Source organism: Pinus tabuliformis, chromosome 1_2, assembly GCF_031772625.1.
Source record: "Pinus tabuliformis cultivar Carrire ecotype Pingquan chromosome 1_2, CPIR1, whole genome shotgun sequence".
Classification (NCBI taxonomy): Eukaryota; Viridiplantae; Streptophyta; class Pinopsida; order Pinales; family Pinaceae; genus Pinus; species Pinus tabuliformis.
Genome location: NC_142298.1, coordinates 46,199,686 through 46,219,034, shown reverse-complemented (window position 1 = coordinate 46,219,034; position 19,349 = coordinate 46,199,686). Strand labels below are relative to the sequence as shown.

General features: G+C 40.9%; 1 protein-coding gene across 1 annotated transcript in view; it reads right to left on the bottom strand.

Annotated features, from left to right (window-relative positions):
• Positions 1 to 1,415: 1,415 nt before the first annotated feature.
• LOC149204349 (uncharacterized) overlaps positions 1,416 to 19,349 on the bottom strand; it is a 525,276-nt gene continuing 507,342 nt past the window's right edge. The window contains exon 14 of the mRNA XM_089394693.1: positions 1,416 to 1,885. Coding sequence (XP_089250819.1) covers positions 1,833 to 1,885 — 53 coding nt within the window. The 3' untranslated portion in view covers positions 1,416 to 1,832. The remainder of the gene's footprint in view (positions 1,886 to 19,349) is intronic.

The following is a 19,349-nucleotide window of genomic DNA, read 5'->3' as shown; positions in this document are numbered from 1 at the left end:
ATCCACAAACTCAACAATGCATTTTCAAACATTCCATAGATTAGATAGTGTGTCAATGAAAATGGTTTAGCAAAGCCACAATACAAAAGCCATAGGCTAACACAATTGCCATTAATATTTTAACAAGGAATCCCAAAACAAAATTAATGAGTTTTTTTTCCATTCAATATATAAAATTTGTTTCCTTATTATCATCTTTTTTCCCAAGAAAATCTCATGAATAAACTTAAAAGATAGCATCCCTAAAAAGCACATTAACATAAGCTAATGCAACTCACCCAAATTGGACACTTATCTGTATGGAATTAGAAAAATACAAAATAACATTGATAACAATCAATTAAGCTAACCCCTTAGGCTATTTACTTATTATTAGTCATCCCCTTATTGTCAAATTTACATTAAAATTAAACTAAACCTTTCTAAAACATCTTATACTTTAATACATTTCAATAACTAATACAAATAATCTTACTATTAAAATAATACTAAAATATGCATCTTTTTTTATGTTCACCACACTTTTTAAAAGTTAATCACATATGGCACTCAATAACAGTTTCTTTTCATCAAATATAATGTATATCTTAATTGTATGTTGAGCAAGATTTGCATAATTACAATATGCTGATTTTTTTATGAAACAAAAGATTTTAAATGGCTAAGAGCAAATTTGCAGATTTTGTACCATTATCATTATTTTTTAAACAAGTGTGTGATAATGAATAATTTTTTTTATGCAGGGTGTTTTTGGGAGATAATTTACCAAAATTAAAGAAGTCATTTTTAACAAACATTTGTTGAATTTCAACATATATTAAGAGGATATTTTTTAGCCTGAGTGAGTCTAATGGTTAAGAACATGTGTTTTCTTTTATGAGGTAACAAGTTCAAATCTAGAAGGCGCTAGAGTATGTACACCTCAACTTCAGCAATCAAATCACTGTATAGAGATGGTTCCTGTCTCACATATAAGAGTCTCATACACCAATTTGGTTTCTGGCTTAGCAGTGACCTTAAAATTAGATTACTATTATTATAATAATATCAAATTGAATATATAAAATTAAGTCACTATCAAAAAAAAATTTGCATTTTGTATATAATAAATTCCAATGGAACATTTTCCATTATAAATCGCATTGTAAAAATCAATTTTTACCTCACCATAGCTTACGAAGTTTATTCTAACAGTCTGATTTATATTCACGCCTTTATGTTGCAATCTTCTACATTTGATCAGGATTTCACTAAAATCATATCTAGTAAATTTAAAGTGGATGAACAAAATATAATTAGACAATGACACTTCAAGTTAAAGAACAATCTGTGATTTATATTCACGCCTTTATGTTGCAATCTTCTACATTTGATCAGGATTTCACAAAAATCATATCTAGTAAATTTAAAGTTGATGAGCAAAATATAATTAGACATTGATATTTCAAGTTAAAGAAGAAAATATAGTGTGGTGGTCATCCCTGACGGTAGATTGGTGCTTCCTGTCAAGCTGTTCATGCTATACAGGGTGAATAAGTAACCAAATCATATCATTTTCCAAGTTAGATAGAACCTATATTTAAACATAGAGAAAAGGACATAAAACCCTCTTAATAAGAAGTTATGCAATCTTTATTGAATTATCCTAAGTCCTAAAGTTGTCATGTCACCTACAACACAAACATGACAATTGGTGTCGAGACATGGAAGAAGAGGCTCTTGAAAAAATATTGAATTTTGAAGATATAATGGCTATAGCTCTGCATCACATTGAGATGTGAAATCAAGATGAATAATAAGAGTTTCGTTCACAAGATTTGAAGCGTTAAAAGTTATGGCACCTTCAATGAATCAAGTATCCTTGGTCCTAAAGTTGTCACATCTCCTACAACAACACAAACATGATAATATAATCTTAAGACATGGACGAAGAGCCACTTGAAAATATTCAATTATGAAGACATAATGGCTATAGTTCTGCATCATATTGAAGTGTGAAATCAAGATGAATAATACATGTTCTGTATAAACAAAACAAACTTTTTATAGACTAAAAGTTTCAGATGAAGTATACATCATATTTCTAACTTAATACTAAATGAATAAGATTATTTCTATTGCCTAAATAGTTTTCTATTCCAGAGAAATTATACAAAACAAAGAACATGCTCCCATCATTTTATAACTTAATAAACTCCCTACAGTAAATAGTTATGTGTTACTTAAGCATAAAAATGGACCAAATTGATATAACTCTAGGATTAAATAGCATGCTTAGAACGTGGAGAAAAAATTGTTATTTCTAAAATGTGCAAGTATTTTCTATATGGAGGTATGGATTCACAAGCAAGTACTTATGTGCGTAGAGTGAAAATTCGAGAATCCCACCCAAATCTACTACTGCAGCAACTGATTAAATTTCTCCTATTCGTTAATTACCGAAACAAATTATCTACAACTTCCTACAACAAATATCCAAGCTATTACAACAACAACCTTCACTTAATTAATTAACTTGCCCAAAATGAGAACAAAACAATAGAGAAAGATCCACACAAGTGACACATTATTTTTTGGACAAATGTCCCTAGAAAAACCCAATACGGGAAAATTGGTGTAGCAACTCTGAGGGTTTTATATTATTAAGCAGTAGTTTCTGAATACAACTCTGGATGCCCTTCTGGCAATCCAGCTACAAAGAAAATAAATTGGCAGAAAAACTTAGTGAGATTACCTCGCTCTACCTAGCAATTCCCGGTTGTTCCGGCAGTTGAACCAACTGTCCTCGACTATCTCTACATTGGCCCTGCGTAGGCCCTGCGTCACCCTAAAAAGGCTCTGCATCAGCTCAACTGGGAAATGTCTTGCCTTCTGGAGTAGTTTCCAGCCCTCCCCGCTCATAAATGTCAGCTCCTCTGCAAAACTCGAATTCTTGCTCTAGATGACTGCGTTGTCTCTGTGTGAGCTCTTCTGGCTCAACGTCAAGCTCTGTGTGGGCCTTTCTGGCCCAGGTTCAACCCTTCCGGTGTCTCTCTCCCTCTCTCTACTGTGTATCCTAGGTCCTGGAGAAGAGACTACAACCCAACTATCCATGCCCCTCACTGCAACAACTCACTATCAAAATTTCCCCAGCAACTCCTCTGCTCTGCTTCAGAAAATCGATTCTCTGAACTCTCTGTGTGTCTTTGCAAGTGACCCTCAAGCTTCCTTAAATAATCTCCTGGTTGACATTCAACGATCCAGATTAGAAGCTAATCAATGGCTAAGATCATTTCTGCTTGATCCTTTTCTTCTTCTAGAAGTTACACCCACAGTTTATATTAATACCCTTTAATTATTTTATTTTCCTACGTTTAGACTTAGGGTCCCTTTAAAAATAATTAATTATTTTAATAAAACTGTTTCACGGTGGAATTTTCCAAAACGCTTTCTGGGTTCTTTGGAATACATGTGCCCAAGCCTCCATGCAAAATTTGAGACTTGGAGCACATCCGATGCTACCAAAAATCAACACTCCCTCTTAGCAAGGAATTTGCTCTAGCAATGCAACTTGTTGAAGCATCACTTTATTATGTAACATCTCCCTCTGTGTTGCTGATGTTGTCCACCACCTATTGTGCAAATGCTACATCTGTACTATTGTTAGCCCTACCACTATCAACACTATATTCATACTGCAACTCCCTCTGAAATTTTGCATCCGTGATGTTGCTGGCACTGCCACTGCACTGCAAACTGTTGCTGCTACTCCATCAGCAACAAAAAAAATCCCAAATTACTTAAATATCTATGTTTAGTATGATACCATGTGAATGTTGGAGCCTGACTGCTGCTAGTCTCTGCACTGAACCTCTGAATCTACTACGTTGTTGCTGACCTTTGCTCTGTGCCATCTACACTGCTGCCAACTCTGTGTTGTTCAGTCTCTAACGCTCCTAGCCACTGCAACTGTCTCTTTGACACTCCTCGACAACATCTGACACTAGCCCATCCTGCTGCTTCTAATCTGGGCTCCCGTAGCAAGGAAATGATCCTAGAGGTGGGCTCCTCAACGCTCTTGCCCATCTGTAGCTCCTTCGAACTACAACTCCAAATCAACCCACCTCCCTCCTAGAGGTATCTCGACTATCATGGCCAACTCCTCTTCCTTGATCTTTGCGGGCGTAGCCTTCAGATTGTGCTTCTCATCTTTGTCCTTCTTCCTAAGAGGACACTGAGTTACGTAGTGACCCATCTCACCACACCTAAAGCACTTTATCTTCGAGACGTCCTTCTTACGTCTTCGCTGCTCCAACTACCCTTTCGATGCGAGGGTTGTATTATCCTCCTCCTTGGGCTTCGACCCACTGTTGCTGCTTCCGTCAAGCTTGCACTTGACCAATTCTTTCCTCATCTCCTCTTGTTTGAGAGCTCCTCACATCTCATCCCAATTCGGCAAGGTCGCCCTGCCAAGGGCACTTTGGACAAAGACTTGCCACTCATTTGAGACAAAATTTAGGGCCAGTCTAACCAACTCTGAGTCTTGAGGTGTAGACCCCACCACAGATAACTCATCAAGGGTCTCCTGAAGCTTCGTGAGGAATGGATCCACATACTCCCCCTTCTGCTCTGAGGAGATCTCAAATTCTGCTCTAAGTACATCTTCCGTTGCTCGGAAGATCCCTGATATAATGTAGACAATGCGTCCCACATCTCCTTAGCAGTCGCTCTGCTAGCAATGTGATAGACCACATGATCCTTCACTCTATTGAGGATCATTCACTTTTCCTTCGCCATTTCAGCTCGATACTTCTTCAACGGATCTGCATCTACAAGCACAACCACCATGCTATCGACATATGTCTTAAGGGCATGCTCATCTAGAAGGAATGACATCCTTGCCTTGCAGATGGCATAGTTGGATGCTCCGTCCAACCTATCCTGATCCCTCAATCCACTGGTTGCCATCTCTGCCACAAATGTCAAAAATCTCCTCTCTGATTCTTATTTTTGCTGCTCAGCCAATAAGAAAATGGACTTCTTGGTGGGAAGTCTTACTGAGGAAGAAATTCCCTCAACCGTGCTTCTTCCTTCTCTTTTGATGTCTTTCTGCCCAGTAAAACGGCCTACAAAAAAGACTGTGTCCCACCAACTTCTCCTCACGCTGAGGCTTCAGTGCTCTTCCCTCTGCCCCAATGAACTTTTGAGCTGGGAGTCCTTCCTCTCTTTCGACTCACTTAGAGAGAGACTGCCTCGAAAATCAGCCCTCCGGCTAGGACTGCGCAAACCCTCTGGGATTTTGAACTGTTGCCCTTTGCAGCGTTTTTGATCTCCCTCTTAGGCTCAGTGTTGGGTTCTTTGGCACTGCTCTTCTTGCTTCACCCGCAATGCTCTGATACCATGTGAAAATTCTAGAATCCCACCCGAATCTACTACTGCAGCAAATGATTAAACTTCTCCTATTTGTTAATTACTGAAACAAATTATCTACTACTCCCTAGAGCAAATATCGAAGCTAATACAACTACATCCTTCACTTAATTAATTAATTTGCCCAAAACAAGAACATAACAATAGAGAAAGATCCACACACGTGACAGTAGTTTTTGGACAAATGTCCCTGGAAAAACCCAATGCAGGAAAACCAGTGCAATAGCTCGGAGGGTTTTATATTATTAAGGAGTAGTTTCTAAATACAACTCTGGATGCCCTTCTGGCAATCCAGTTACAGAGAAAATAAACTGGTAGAAAAACTTAGTGAGATTACCTCACTCTACCCAACAATTCCCGGTTGTTTCGGCAGCTGAACCAACTATCCCCGGCTATCTCTGCGCTATCCTTGCGTAGGCCCTATGTCAGCCTAAAAAGGCTCTGCATCAGCTCAACTGTGGAACGTCTTGCCTTCTGGAGCAGTTTCCAGCCCTCCCGGCTCAGAAATGTCAGCTCCTCTGCAAAACTCGAATTTCTGCTCTAGATGACTGCATTGTCTCTGCGTGAGCCCTTCTGGCTCAACATCAAGCTCTGTGTGGGCCCTTCTAGCCCAACGTCAACCCTTCTGATGTCTCTTTGCCTCTCTTTGCTGCATATCCTAGGTCCTAGTGAAGGCAATCCAATGCAACTATCCCTATGTAATGTTCCTAAACAGGAATGTAAGTGATATACAAAGCATGCAAACAATCGAGCAATCAAAAAAACGAAATATACATTAAGCACCCATGGAAACACTGGAAATAGAGAACTGCTGAGCCATTTTATTACTTCTTCAAAAGAAAATACAATAGTAAAATAGAATGGTGCACTTGGGCTTGTCTCAATGTTCAAGCATGACAAAACCCAGGTGAGAAAATGCTGAACTGAAGGCTGCTACAACTGCTGCACGAAACTGAACTGGCTTGCCCCAAAAAACCAGTGTTGTGAAAATCGCAATAAAATCGCAATAAATTGAAATTATCGCGATTTTTTCGCTATCCCGATTTTATCGCGATAACTATAGGAAATAATTGCCGGGAAAATTTTTTTGCCGATTTTTTTGAAATTATCGTGATAATTTTGATTTTATCGTGATAAAAAAGGAAATAATCGCAGGGCTTCGCGGCAGCGGGGTTTTATAACGTTTTTTTGGTTTTTAATAAGCTCATTTGGACAGTCGTGCGGAGAGGGCAGAGGAGAGCTGGGAGACCAAGCTGGAGAGGGTTTGAAGCTAAATCTAAGTGCTTAGAGGAGAAAATCAAGAGGAGACCACCGATTTCTCCATAGAAATGGTATGTGGATTAATTTTTTTTTGTTTTCATTGTTTAAAAACATTGTTTTTGTATTTTTTTTCATTGTTTTTGGTTGGGTAACTTGGTATGGGCACCATTTTTCTTTTGTTTTCATTGTTTTTAAAGATTTTTTTTGTATTTCTTCATTGTTTTTGGTTGGGTAACTTGGTATGACTATGGGAACTAATTTCTTTTTTTGTTTTCATTGTTTTTAAATATTGTTTATGTTTTTTTCATTGTTTTTGCCATTTGGTTGGGTAACTTGGGTTTGAAACTTTGAACTTTGGAATGGTTGTTTTAGGTTGGGTAACTTGGATTTTCATTGTACAATGTAAAAATAAAAAATTAAAATACTAAATTATAAATTTGTAACTTGTAATTTTGTAAATGCTAAATTGTAATCCTTATTTTCCCATAGGTTCACAACTGCACCAAAACACCATTCAAGACTTCAAGTTTGCAACTTCAAAGTTCAAAAACAAACATGCCAAGGAAATTGGATCCTTTCTGGGAATATGGTGTACCTGATTCTCCAAATGATAGACTAAACTTGAGTTGCAAGTTGTGTGGCCACCCTATGTCTGGGGGGTTGTAGAGGTTGAAGTTTCACCTTGCACAAATCCCTGAAAAAGATGTGGGGCCTTGTACAAATACAACTCCTGAACTTATCCAAAGAGCCATGAGAGCATTGGAAAATTTAGAGCAGACTAGAGAGGCCAAAGAAGAACTCAAAAGGCAACTAAAAAGGTCAGCTGAAGGAAGTGGGCCAAGTGGCACTGGTTCTACTGCAGCATCAACCAATCCGATAGCTGCCACATCATTTTTTATTCCTCGAACCACACCTGGTTCACAGCCATCTATCAGTTCAATGCTAAAAAGAACTGAGAAAGAACAAGATGACAAGTTGCTGGCAAAATTTCTCTTCTGGAGTGATATTCCTTTCAGTATTGTAAGGAATAATCCATTTTTCCAACCTGCTGTTGATGCTATTGCCAGTGTTGGCCCAGGGTACAAAATCCCTTATTATCATGATTTCAGAGGCCGGATTCTTCAAAATGAAAAGTGTGACTGCACCCAAAGATTGGAGGATTTTAGGGCATCATGGGCACAAACAGGATGCACTGTTATGTCAGATGGTTGGACTGACCAAAAGGGGAGAACCCTTATAAACTTCTTGGTTAGTTGTCCCAAGGGGACTATGTTTATCAAATCTGTTGATGCATCTGCACAAATCAAAGATGCAAAAACTTTATGTGATTTGCTAGATGTGTTTATTTTGGAGGTGGGTGAACAAAATGTTGTCCAAGTCATAACGGACAATGCTGCAAATTATGTTGCTGCTGGCAGGATGCTTATGGACAGGCATCCTACTTTATTTTGGACACCTTGTGCTGCACACTGTATTGATTTGATGTTGGAGGACATAGGGAAAATTCCCTTTGTCAAAGATATTGTTGATTCATCCAAAAGCATTACAAAATTTATATATAACCATACATCTGTGCTTAGCTTGATGAGAAGATTCACCAACAACAAAGAGTTGGTGCGCCCCGCCATTACATGGTTTGCCACCAGTTTCATATCTCTTCAATCCCTCTTGAATTCTATGTGGGATGTGAAGAGAATGTTTCTTTCAGAGGAGTGGCGTGCTTTGCCAATGAGCCGCAAACCAGAAGGAGAGGCCGTATGTAGACTAGTTTCATACCAAGAAGACTTCTGGGCGGGAGTGCAAGAGGTGTGCACCGTTACTGAACCTTTGGTAAAGGTTCTTCGGTTGGTTGATGGTGAAAAGCCTGCAATGGGCTATTTGTATGACGCCATGGATAGGGCCAAAGAAGCCATTTGGGCCTACTATGATGGTAAGGGAGATGATGGGTTTCAGAGACAACTCCTCCTATGGGGAGTGATTGATGAGCGATGGAACAACACACTCCATCGTCCCATTCATGTTGCTGGGCTTTTCCTGAACCCTGCATTTTCTTACGCATGTGGGTTTGATTTTGATGCTTAGATCATGGATGGATTCTTATCCTGTGTCTAGAAGATGGTGCGATCTCTAGAACAACGTATAGAGATCTCTAAACAAATTGAGACATATAGGATGGCAAGTGGCACATTTGGCTTTGAGATAGCTGTCACTGATAGGACGATTAAAATGCCAGGTATTTTTTAGTTTGTAACTTTGTTTCAAATTTCATTGTCTCTTCAAATTCCATTTTTTTCTTATGTTTATTTAAAATTTTATTTGTAATTTTGTTGTAGATGCATGGTGGAAAATGTATGGTGGCAGGGTACCCCTTCTGCAAAAGCTTGCCATTTGCATCTTCAGCCAAACATGTAGCTCCTCAGGATGTGAGCGCAACTGGAGTGTATTTGAAAAAGTACACAACAAGAAGCGCAACAGGTTAACACTAAAACATTTAAAATATTGCAAATTTCCAAATAAATTTTTGAATTCATTAAACAATATTTTTTTTATAATTATTAATTATTATTTCATGATCTTTGTACAGGTTGGAGTCCCAGCGACTTAATGACATGGCCTACGTCTACTACAATTTTCGATTGTGGGTGAGGCAACTTGAGAGGACACCTGATGTGGATGCCATCTCATTGGATGGGATTGACACCACTGCTGCATGGAGGGTTGAGGCCGAGAGGCCTCTCATGGAGTCTGCTGATGATTGGTTAGTGCAGGAGGTAGTGGAGGGGGAGGAGGAGCAGGAGGAGGAGACACCACCTGCCCGGGCTACCACTGCCACTAGTAGAGGACGCGATATACCTCCTATAGCTCCTACTTCTAGTTCTTCAGCTTCTAGAGCACATCAAACTCCACTGCCATCTCCACCAGCACGGGCACCAGCATCTACATCTAGAGGGAAAGGGAAAGTTGTGGCATTTTCCCGCAAGAGGGGCAGAGGAAATCAATAGGATTAGACTTTAGTTATTTTCTTGATTTTATTGTATATGACATTATGACATGATGAGATACATTATCATATTTTTTGTTGATATTTTGAGGCTGAATTGGGACTCAGGAGTCAGGACTTACTATTCAAGACATGATTCAATGTTATGCGTGATTTTAGCACTAGAAATGATATTAAACATCTTATATATTAGTTCTTTTATCATATTTATGTGTTAATGTATTCATTTTATGTTGTAGATGGTTTAGATATTAAAAAAATGAATATTTTTGTATCGAACGATTATTTCCCGATAATTTCTGATTATTTCCTGATAATTACGATTTTTTATGATTTTTTCCTCGCGCCGATATTATCCCGATAATGATTAATGCAACATTGCAAAAAACTGTTATGTCTGCTAACTTCAAAGGGCTGGAACCACTGTGTCCCGTGCTCAAAAAATTATGAGATTTCAGCGCCTTTCTCCTTGGCCTAAACCCAGAAAAACCCATGAAGGAATTGGCCAAATGTTGACCTCAAAATTTTGGCCCAAATTCCCCTTGGCTCCTCTAGTTGTTGGTTGAGTTCGGACCCCTATTTGACACCTTAGATCTACCCAGAAAATTCTATATATTTAGGAGTGTGATCCTTGCTCAAAACCTAGAAAGGGTTTCTCTTGGTTCCAACCTTCAAAAATTGACCCTTCACAGCTTGGCCCTCCTCCAATTTCGAATTTTGTTGCTATGACTAATCCTGTCAATCTCTACTCTCCCAACTCCAACAATCCTCCTCAAATGGCCCTCCAAGTGATCTCCTCCTTCTCCAAGCAAATGCTTGATCATTGATAGCTCCAAACTCCCCTTGCGTATTCTCCAGCTAGCTAGCAATACACACTCCCTGTTGTGGCTGACTGGTAGTGTTGTAACACACTTCCGGAACTCCTGAAATACTTATGGAACTGCCTCTCTAGGGCAGGCACAGATGGTCCCCCAAAGAAGAGGTTGAATCTCCCGCTTGAGAGATTCGTGGCTAAACAGCCAGTTGACTCAGCGAAATAGTAGAGTGAACAGTCAAGTAATTTTGATTGCAAGGTGTAAGAATGAATCCAGAATGAGAGTTTCTCCCTCCTTATAGCTCCTTGGCCCTCCCTAGCCTCATGTGGGCCCCTCCATCCACCTATTCGACTTTCCCTCCAAGCTATTCGAATGGTCCAATTCGAACTCCCATGTGGGTGGCCCCCACATTCCACTAGCAACCAAATAAAGTCGAATTGCCTCGTAAGTCCTTAAGTCGAAAATGATGGGTTCACTTCCTTAGCCAAAATTGTGCAAAATTGTGTAGTAGCACGCTGTTACAAATGTGTTTGAGAAGGGACATGACAGTCTTCCCCTCCAAAATGTTGCTTGCCCTTAAGCAACCTCACAGCTGGGTTCTCCAAAATGTGCTCACCCTCCTAGGTGACATCCTCATCCAGCAAGCTCTTCCAATGCACCAAAAATTGCTTGTCCTCAAGCAATGGCTAAGCAAGCAACCTCTCTAAATGTTGCTCCCCACTGTCACTGCAAAATGTGCCAGGGTCCCAGATGTGCCACTAGATCGTGCTTGACCTCTGCATTGTCCTGATATGGAAGAATCCTTCAATACTAGGATCCTATCCTGTCCAACATGAAGCTCCCCTCGCTCCACTCATTACCCTGCCCGGTGAAAATACCAGAAGTCCCTTGCTCCATCAATGATGCACTAAAGCCCAAAGGAAGATCTGTATGATCTCCCCCTGTAGTAGTCGGCACATCCCTAAAGGTTATTGAGCTATGAAGAGCTGTGATGCCCCAGTTCCCTGCTAGTCCCAGAGTGGTGCCACCATGTTGACGCTGCGCTACTTTGACTATGTCATACTCCCCATCGTGCACAGTTAGTATCCTCCTCTCCTGGAACTCGATGGTGGAATACTGAAAGAGGCGAGACACATCCTGCCTGGGCATCTCCATGGCACCCAGTCCTACCCATCCAAATCTAACTCCAAACCTATGCAACAACAGAGAATGTCTGCCTCCCCATATGATGAAACCCTCTGTGAACCCCCATGTGTCATCCGAAGAGCGAACTATATCACTCTCTTCCATGACTCCGCTCATCACAAGTGATCTATCGATCAACTGAATCCCTGCATCCCATAGCTAGACCTATTGCGGCATAGCCCTGTCAACTGATGGAATCCCTCTGGCCCTCGTCTCTAGTCCCTGCATGTGATCACTATATAGGCTCCATATATCGTGGGCTAATCTAATGCATGATAATCTGCCCTGTTCCTGCCACTGTGTAGTATCCATGATCACTAGAAGCCACATGTGCCAAAGAGCTACCCCTTGAATGCAACGAAAAGATGGGTATCCGATACTTGTAATCAACTCAAGGTATGTGGATCCCTCCTGTCCCTGCCAACCATCTCCCTTGGTTTTGCCATCCGTCCTCTCGATAATGTTCCAATATAAGGTTTGGAGCCCGGACACATATGGGGAAACTATCTCAGTCATAACTGCTATCCTCTACTCATGCTCGGTCCCGACATGCCCTGAGAAAAGAGTGACACGTCTCTGTCGGGAATAGATCCCTAAACATTGGCTCGGTGATGAACGATATGCCACCCCTGCAGATGATCACCTCATCCCCCACCTATGGTTGTCAACTAACACACCAACCCAATGCCACTGTTGAAAAGTCTCCCCCCTAGTGCGCTGAGTCTCACCCAAATATCTCGGGTGAGCTCCTCATCCCCCATGGCTCATGCCCAAAGCGCAGAAAGTCGACAGCAAAATCGACTGCACTTGTGAGGGATGTAGAAGAGGGTCAAGCGTGTGAGTCCTCGCAGATACCATCAAGTATTGCTCATATGTGTCCCCGTCGATCCTGGGTGAACTACGCCCAAAGGTATGCCTAGTGTTTCCGTCCAAGGGTCTCCCTGGAGGCAACACTCCATGACCTTGTTGTGCAACACTATACACCCTTGCATGCCACCAATCATTCCAGTACTCCTGGACATGTCACTGTACACCGTGGCCTACCCCTGTACACCATTGGATACCCTCGACTACGACTATGCCTTCCTGTACTGACCTGGGTCCCACATGCGACATTGTACCTGTCACTCCTCGCATGTACTCTATGCGATGTGAGGCACTCCCACTGCACAGTGCAGTCCAACATACTATGACACACCACCCTGCATCTCCATGCTCCTCTGCAGGCCCCTGCTCCTCGCTCCATAGCCCCGCACACCACTAGATGCTATAGCCTAACATTGGATCTATATGCATTAGACTGCATCCCTCTACATAACACTAGACGCTGTGACATAACTCTGTGTAGTCCTGTGTACCATTGCCCACTATCGTACCACCCTATAACATGCAGTATCATGCATGGGCCAAAATATTGACCTCTCTGCTAGTACGCCGTCCATGCTGTGGGCTACATCCCCCCATCTGCTCGGAGAGACCTGAGTGGCCCAACTCCCCACATGTTAACGAAAATGACACTACTGCCCCTATCCTCAATAGTCCCTGCGTCCCATATGCTAGTAAGAGAACACTCTCCATACAATGCCCTGACTGATAGCCTATTGATGCCACCTCCTCCTACCAGCTCCTGCCAGAGTAAGCTAGTCACCCTGTGACTCCACACACCGTCAATATGCCAAGACAACTCATGAAATCTGTCTACTCGCCTGTCAAACCATCTTGTCACTAGTGCTGACTGGGGCTCTGATGGAGATCTGAAAATGTGGGTGCGCTCAAGCGTCAAATCCATCCCGTAGCTACTACCATCACCTACCAGCTCTATGATGTGATGGAAAATCCCACTTGGATCCCAAAAATAGTCTGACCCTCGAGTCCCTCTAGTAATCCATGGCCTCTGCTGACATGTGGCCATGGATGTATCCAACCGCCTAACCTGCTCCATCGAGTACCAGCTTAGTACCTCTCACCATCCAATCCCAAAGGAGAGATCGAATGTGTAATCCTCTGTGGAAGGAACAAGCCCTCCAAGCTTATGTGGTATCATGCTCAGCTCAGTCCTACTAACTTGTCCACCCCCTCGGGTACGTCTAGACAACTCGGTCTCCCTCAATCCAATGCATAAGGGTGGGTTGATAACGCTATAGACCCCTCCAGTGGACCTCTGAAGTGCATTGTGTTGAAAACCCAATGCGTGACCTCTATGTTGCCCCTCATCAATGGCTAGCCCAAGGGATGGCTGCGCATCCTCCTCCATCACAGGCTCAACATGAGCCTTCGATTGCTCCTCCATAGACAACTCAATATGCATGATATGATCACTAGTCAGCTATAGGCGACTATCATCTAGCAACTTCGTCATAGATCTGGAGGTCTCTATACATATTGGCTCCTCAACAACAGTGGAGCTGTCTTCTGGCACCTCACCAACTTGTGGTGCATTGTTATCACCTGAGAACTCAGTCACAACCCCGAATACCTCATCAATGGGTGTATGCTCAACTATCTCTTTTCCAAGCATGGCCCCTTCAACTACTCTTTCACCTTTTTTTTAATACTTCTCATCATCCCTGCAAAATCCCACTGAATCTCCATTGGTTTATGCATACCCCTCAGTTCACAGAATTCCCAAAAAGAAAGGGACGCCTGAATGCCATGAGCTAATGATTGGTATGCCCTCCAATTTTCCCCCAATAACTCCACATCAGTTGCAATCATGTCTAGATTCCCGACCGAGGAATGAATCAATTTCTTCCCCACATCAATCATCATTTGTTGTATCCTCACCACCTCGTTCCAGGTGACCGCCATGTTGTTTGATTCTAATCTTTCTCACAGGCTGAGCCAAGATTATGGCTCTGATACCACTGTAATGTTCCTAAACATGAATGTAAGTGATATACAAAGCATGCAAACAATCCAACAATCAGAAAAATGAAATATACATTAAGCACCCATGGAAACACTGGAAGTAGAGAACTGATGAGCCATTTTATTACTTCTTCAGAAGCAAATACAAGCATAAAATAGAATGGTGCACCTGGGCTTGTCTCAATGGACAAGCATGACAAAACCTAGGTGAGAAAATGTTGAACTGAAGGCTGCTAAAACTATTGCACCAAACTGAACTACGCTGCCCCAAAAAACTGCTATGTCTACTGACTTCGAAGGGCTGGAATCACTGCTTCCCATGCTCAGAAAATTATGAGATTTCAGCACCTTTCTCCTTGGCCTAAACCTAGAAAAAACCACGAAGGAATTGGCCAAATGTTGACCTCGGAATTTTGGCCCAAATTCCCCTTAGTTCCTCTAGCTGCTGGCTAAGTTGGAACCCCTGTTTGACCCCTTAGATCTGCCTAGAAAATTCTATAAATTTAGGATTGTGATCTTTGCCCAAAACCCAGAAAAGCCCAGAAAGGGTTTCCCTTGGTTCCAACCTTCAAAAATTGACTCTTCACAGTTTGGCTATCCTCCAATTTCGAATTTTGTTGCTTTCACTGATACTGTCAATCTCTACTCTCCCAACTCCAACAATCCTACTCAAATGGCCCTCCAAGTGATCTCCTCCTTCTCCTGGTAAATGCTTGATCACTAATAGCTCCAAACTCCTTTGCGTATTCTCCAACTAGTTAGAAATATGCACTCCTCGTTGTGGCTGAATGGTAGTGTTGTAATGCACTCCCGGAACTCCTGAAATACTTATGGAACTGCCTCTCTAGGGCGGGCATGGATGGTCCCTCGAACTAGAGGTTGAATCTCCCGCTTGAGAGATTCGTGGCTAAACAACCGGTTGACTCAACCAAACAACAGAGTGAACAGTGAAATAATTTTGATTGCAAGGTGTAAGAATGAATACAAAATGAGAGTTGTTACCTCCTTATAACTCCTTGGCCCTCCCTAGCCTCATGTGGGCCCCTCCATCCACCTATTTGAATTTTCCTCCAAGCTATTTGAATGGGCCAATTCGAACTCCCATGTGGGTGGCCCCCACATTCCACTAGCAACCAAATAAAGTCGAATTGTCTCCTAAGTCCTTAAGTCGAAAATGATGGATTCTCTTCCTTAGCCAAAATTGTGCAAAATTGTGTAGCAGCATCCTGTTACAAATGTGTTTGAGAAGGGACATGACACCTTGCCCCTCACTGCAACAGCTCACTATCGAAATTCTCCCAGCAGCTCCTCTACTCTGCTTCAAAAAATCGATTCTCTGAACTCTCTGTGTGTCTTTTCAAGTGACCCTCAAGCTTCCTTAAATAATCTCCTTGTTGACATTCAATGGCTCAGATTAGAAGCTAATCAATGGCTAAGATCATTTCTGCTTGATCCTCGTCTTCTTGTAGAAGTTACAACCACAATTTATATTAATACCCTTAAATTATTTTATTTTCCTAAGTTTAGACTTAGGGTCCCTTTAAAAATAATTAATTATTTTAATAAAATTGTTTCTAAGTGGAATTTCCCAAAACGATTTTTAGGTTCTTTGGAATACATGTGCCCAAGCCTCCCTGCAAAATTTGAGATTAGAGCACATCCAATGCTACCAGAAATCAACACGTAGTTACATTTATTTATGGCTTGACTATTACTTGTGATTAAGTCTAATGTTATCCAATTAGCCATTGTTAAATAGTAGTGAGATAGTTGACATAGTGCATATACTTGGTCATTGCTTTCATTCAATAATACTACTTCCTTTATTTAGGAAGGTAGGGTATGTACACCTCTCTAAACTACACAATCAAATCCTCTTGTCTCACAAACAAGAGGGTCATAGACATCAATTTAATGTCTATCTAGGCTATGACCTTAAAATTAGATTACTATTATTATCATCATGATCATTATTATTAAACAAGTCTCGCATCTACTTGGTAGTTGATTCACTAAATTAATTCTTGTCGTTAAATTTAGGTGTCATCCACTCAAATTAGAAATAATTCTAGTCCCCTAAAAAATTTCAACCTAATATATTGATATGCTAGGGACCTTCTACATGATTGTGAGTGGAGTTTTCAACATCTTTTGACATAGTATCATTAACATAGACTGCACTCCATTTTGCATTAGAGGAATGTGCTAGGTCCAGTTTTAAATGCACTGTTGTTGAAAATGTAAATAGTGTCAATCTTCATAATGTAATGTAAAACAATCATTGATGTATTTATTACATTCATTATTATATTTATTTTTGGTCAAAGCATGTTCTTCATGCTTATAAGAGTCAAAAAGAAATTATTTTGAGTCAAATAAAATGTAGTTGAGTCATGTCCCATTTGGATATTTGTAAGAAAAAGAATTTTGAATTTTTATTCAGTCAAAAGTCCACCAAAATGTACAAGTTGGTCCTCCTTGGAAACAAGTTGGCTCAGTCCACCAAGACCCATTTATTCGACCTCCTAGACAGATATATATAAAGGACAGTTCAATCACTTTGAAGGACACTCAATCATCATCATACATATCTTATGCACCTACCTAGTGGAGAAAAGGACGAGGAAGGAGAGGGAGAGCTCGCACATGTGGAAGAATTTTTGAGGAAAGGCTGAATTTCTGATCTAGTTGCTGGACTGAATTTCCGAGCTTATTGCAGGTCCGAAATTTCAGAAATGAAATTTTAGGAGGTTGACCAGTTTGACCTATGTTGACTATGGCTTTGAAAATGTCTCGAAGGAGGGTTGGACTTTGAATTTTTATGGCAGTTCTGGTTTTGGTCTCAGTCTTGGATATCTCATTTTGATCCGATTCTATAAGAGAAGGATTGTTGTTGGGTTTTCCCCCTTGTGGGGTTTTTCCCTGACTTAGAGCCTAATTTTGGTGTCCCTTGTCTCTTTTTTTTTCTTGGTTGCTTGAACATTTGTATAATTGCTTGAAGAAGAAGACATAACACATAATAAAAAACTATCTAACATTCACAAGTTGTTAAAATTGGCAACTAGGGCCAAACTCCATGTGGGTCATCTTATTTATGGTAGTTGATAATTTTCTTGGATTCCTCTCGTCGAGAGGTGTGGGATTGATTTAACAATCATCTGATCCCGACATGTATTCATGGAGATATGAATTTATTTGTATTTCTCGACAATTTGTCAAGGTCGGCCAGCAAGTTAAAGTGTGTGGCACACCCCCAACTTATCTTGCACGATTCATATAAAAGAAAGAGACCTTGTGGCATTATTCCACTCATCTCACCACACATCTTCTCTCTCTCCTATGCATTAGAAGAGCTTCTCTCTCTCACACGTGTGGCTGAAAGGAGGACGCAAATTTCTGGTTAGGGCAGCGTTGACTTGGGTTGACCTAGCTGCAGGTGGGTAGATTGGACAGCGTTCATCAGCGTGGAGGCTTTCTTGACTGCGGTTTGGGTTGGGCAGCCTCTCCTAGGCTAGCCGCATTTATGTTCAGACTTTTTGACCAGGTTTGACCACTCTTTGACCTGCGTTGATTGTGAAAGAGCTGCCGCAGGTTTGATCAAATGTTGACTGCAGTTTGACTGGGTATTGTGGACTGTTTTGGGCTGCCTATGCTTGCTGTTGAAGACCGAGTTCTTCAAGGTTGACTTGAGGTCAAATTGAGAGTTGTTTGACCAGCTTTGACCTAGCTGATTAGTCTTGTATTGTTGCTGATATAAAATCACAAATTTGTGATATTGTACTATCTCTCTTTCTCTGCTGAATTATTGAAAAAATATAGAAGAATTAATCAAAGGGTTTCCCCGCATTGGGGTTTGTCCTTGGCTAGCCGCCACATCTTGTGTCTCTTGTCTTGGCTTGTCTTCTGTCGATTTTATTTATGTTCTATCAGCATTTTACTTATATGTTAATGTGATTGCTATACTGAGAATTGACATTGGGCTAATAAGAAGAAATTGAAGTAAATTGCTCTAAGCATAGAACATACCATAATTTAACATGGTATCAGTGGTGAGGTGAAGACAAAGCCCAAGCAAGAGCAAGAGCAATCACCAAAGGTAGTTGGAGAAAGTCAAAAGGCTTCATGGGTTACTCATCACACTTCCCTGCCGAAGACAAGCTCCATGAGAAGTCTGACTATCACGGATGGAAGATGTCTCTTGATCTGACATTGGAAGAGCAGGAAGTGTTGGATTATGTGAGAGGTAGAATTACGAAGTCGACATCAAATGCACCGGCTGCTACAAGGAACAAGTACACTAAGTGTGAAGTCAAAGCGAAGAAGATCATCCAAGACTCTATTGACAAGCATCTAGTGGCCTACGTTTCCGAGCGGAACACCTCAAAGGAGATCTACGATAGACTGGTAATGTAGTGCCCACTCTAATTTCCTAACCCTAATATGCCATTATCTTGGATACTTTATTCTTTGAGGACCTCAGGTTGAGGAATCCGAACACATAACTCTATTATTAGTGATTGAGATGTTTATGTATGTTCCCCATTGACATTATGGTGATGATAGTATTAATGGTTAGGTATGTTCTAACATTAATGGTTATGCACGTTCTCTATTGATATTATGATGATTGTGGCATAAATGGTTGTGTTTGTTCTCTATTGAATTTATGATGATGATAGTACTAAAGGATATGTATGCTCTCTATTGATATCATGATGATGATAGCTTTGATGGATATGTATGTTTCCATTGATGTTATAATGATGATAGCCATGATGGATGTGTCCCCTATGTTACCTACTTGCATCATC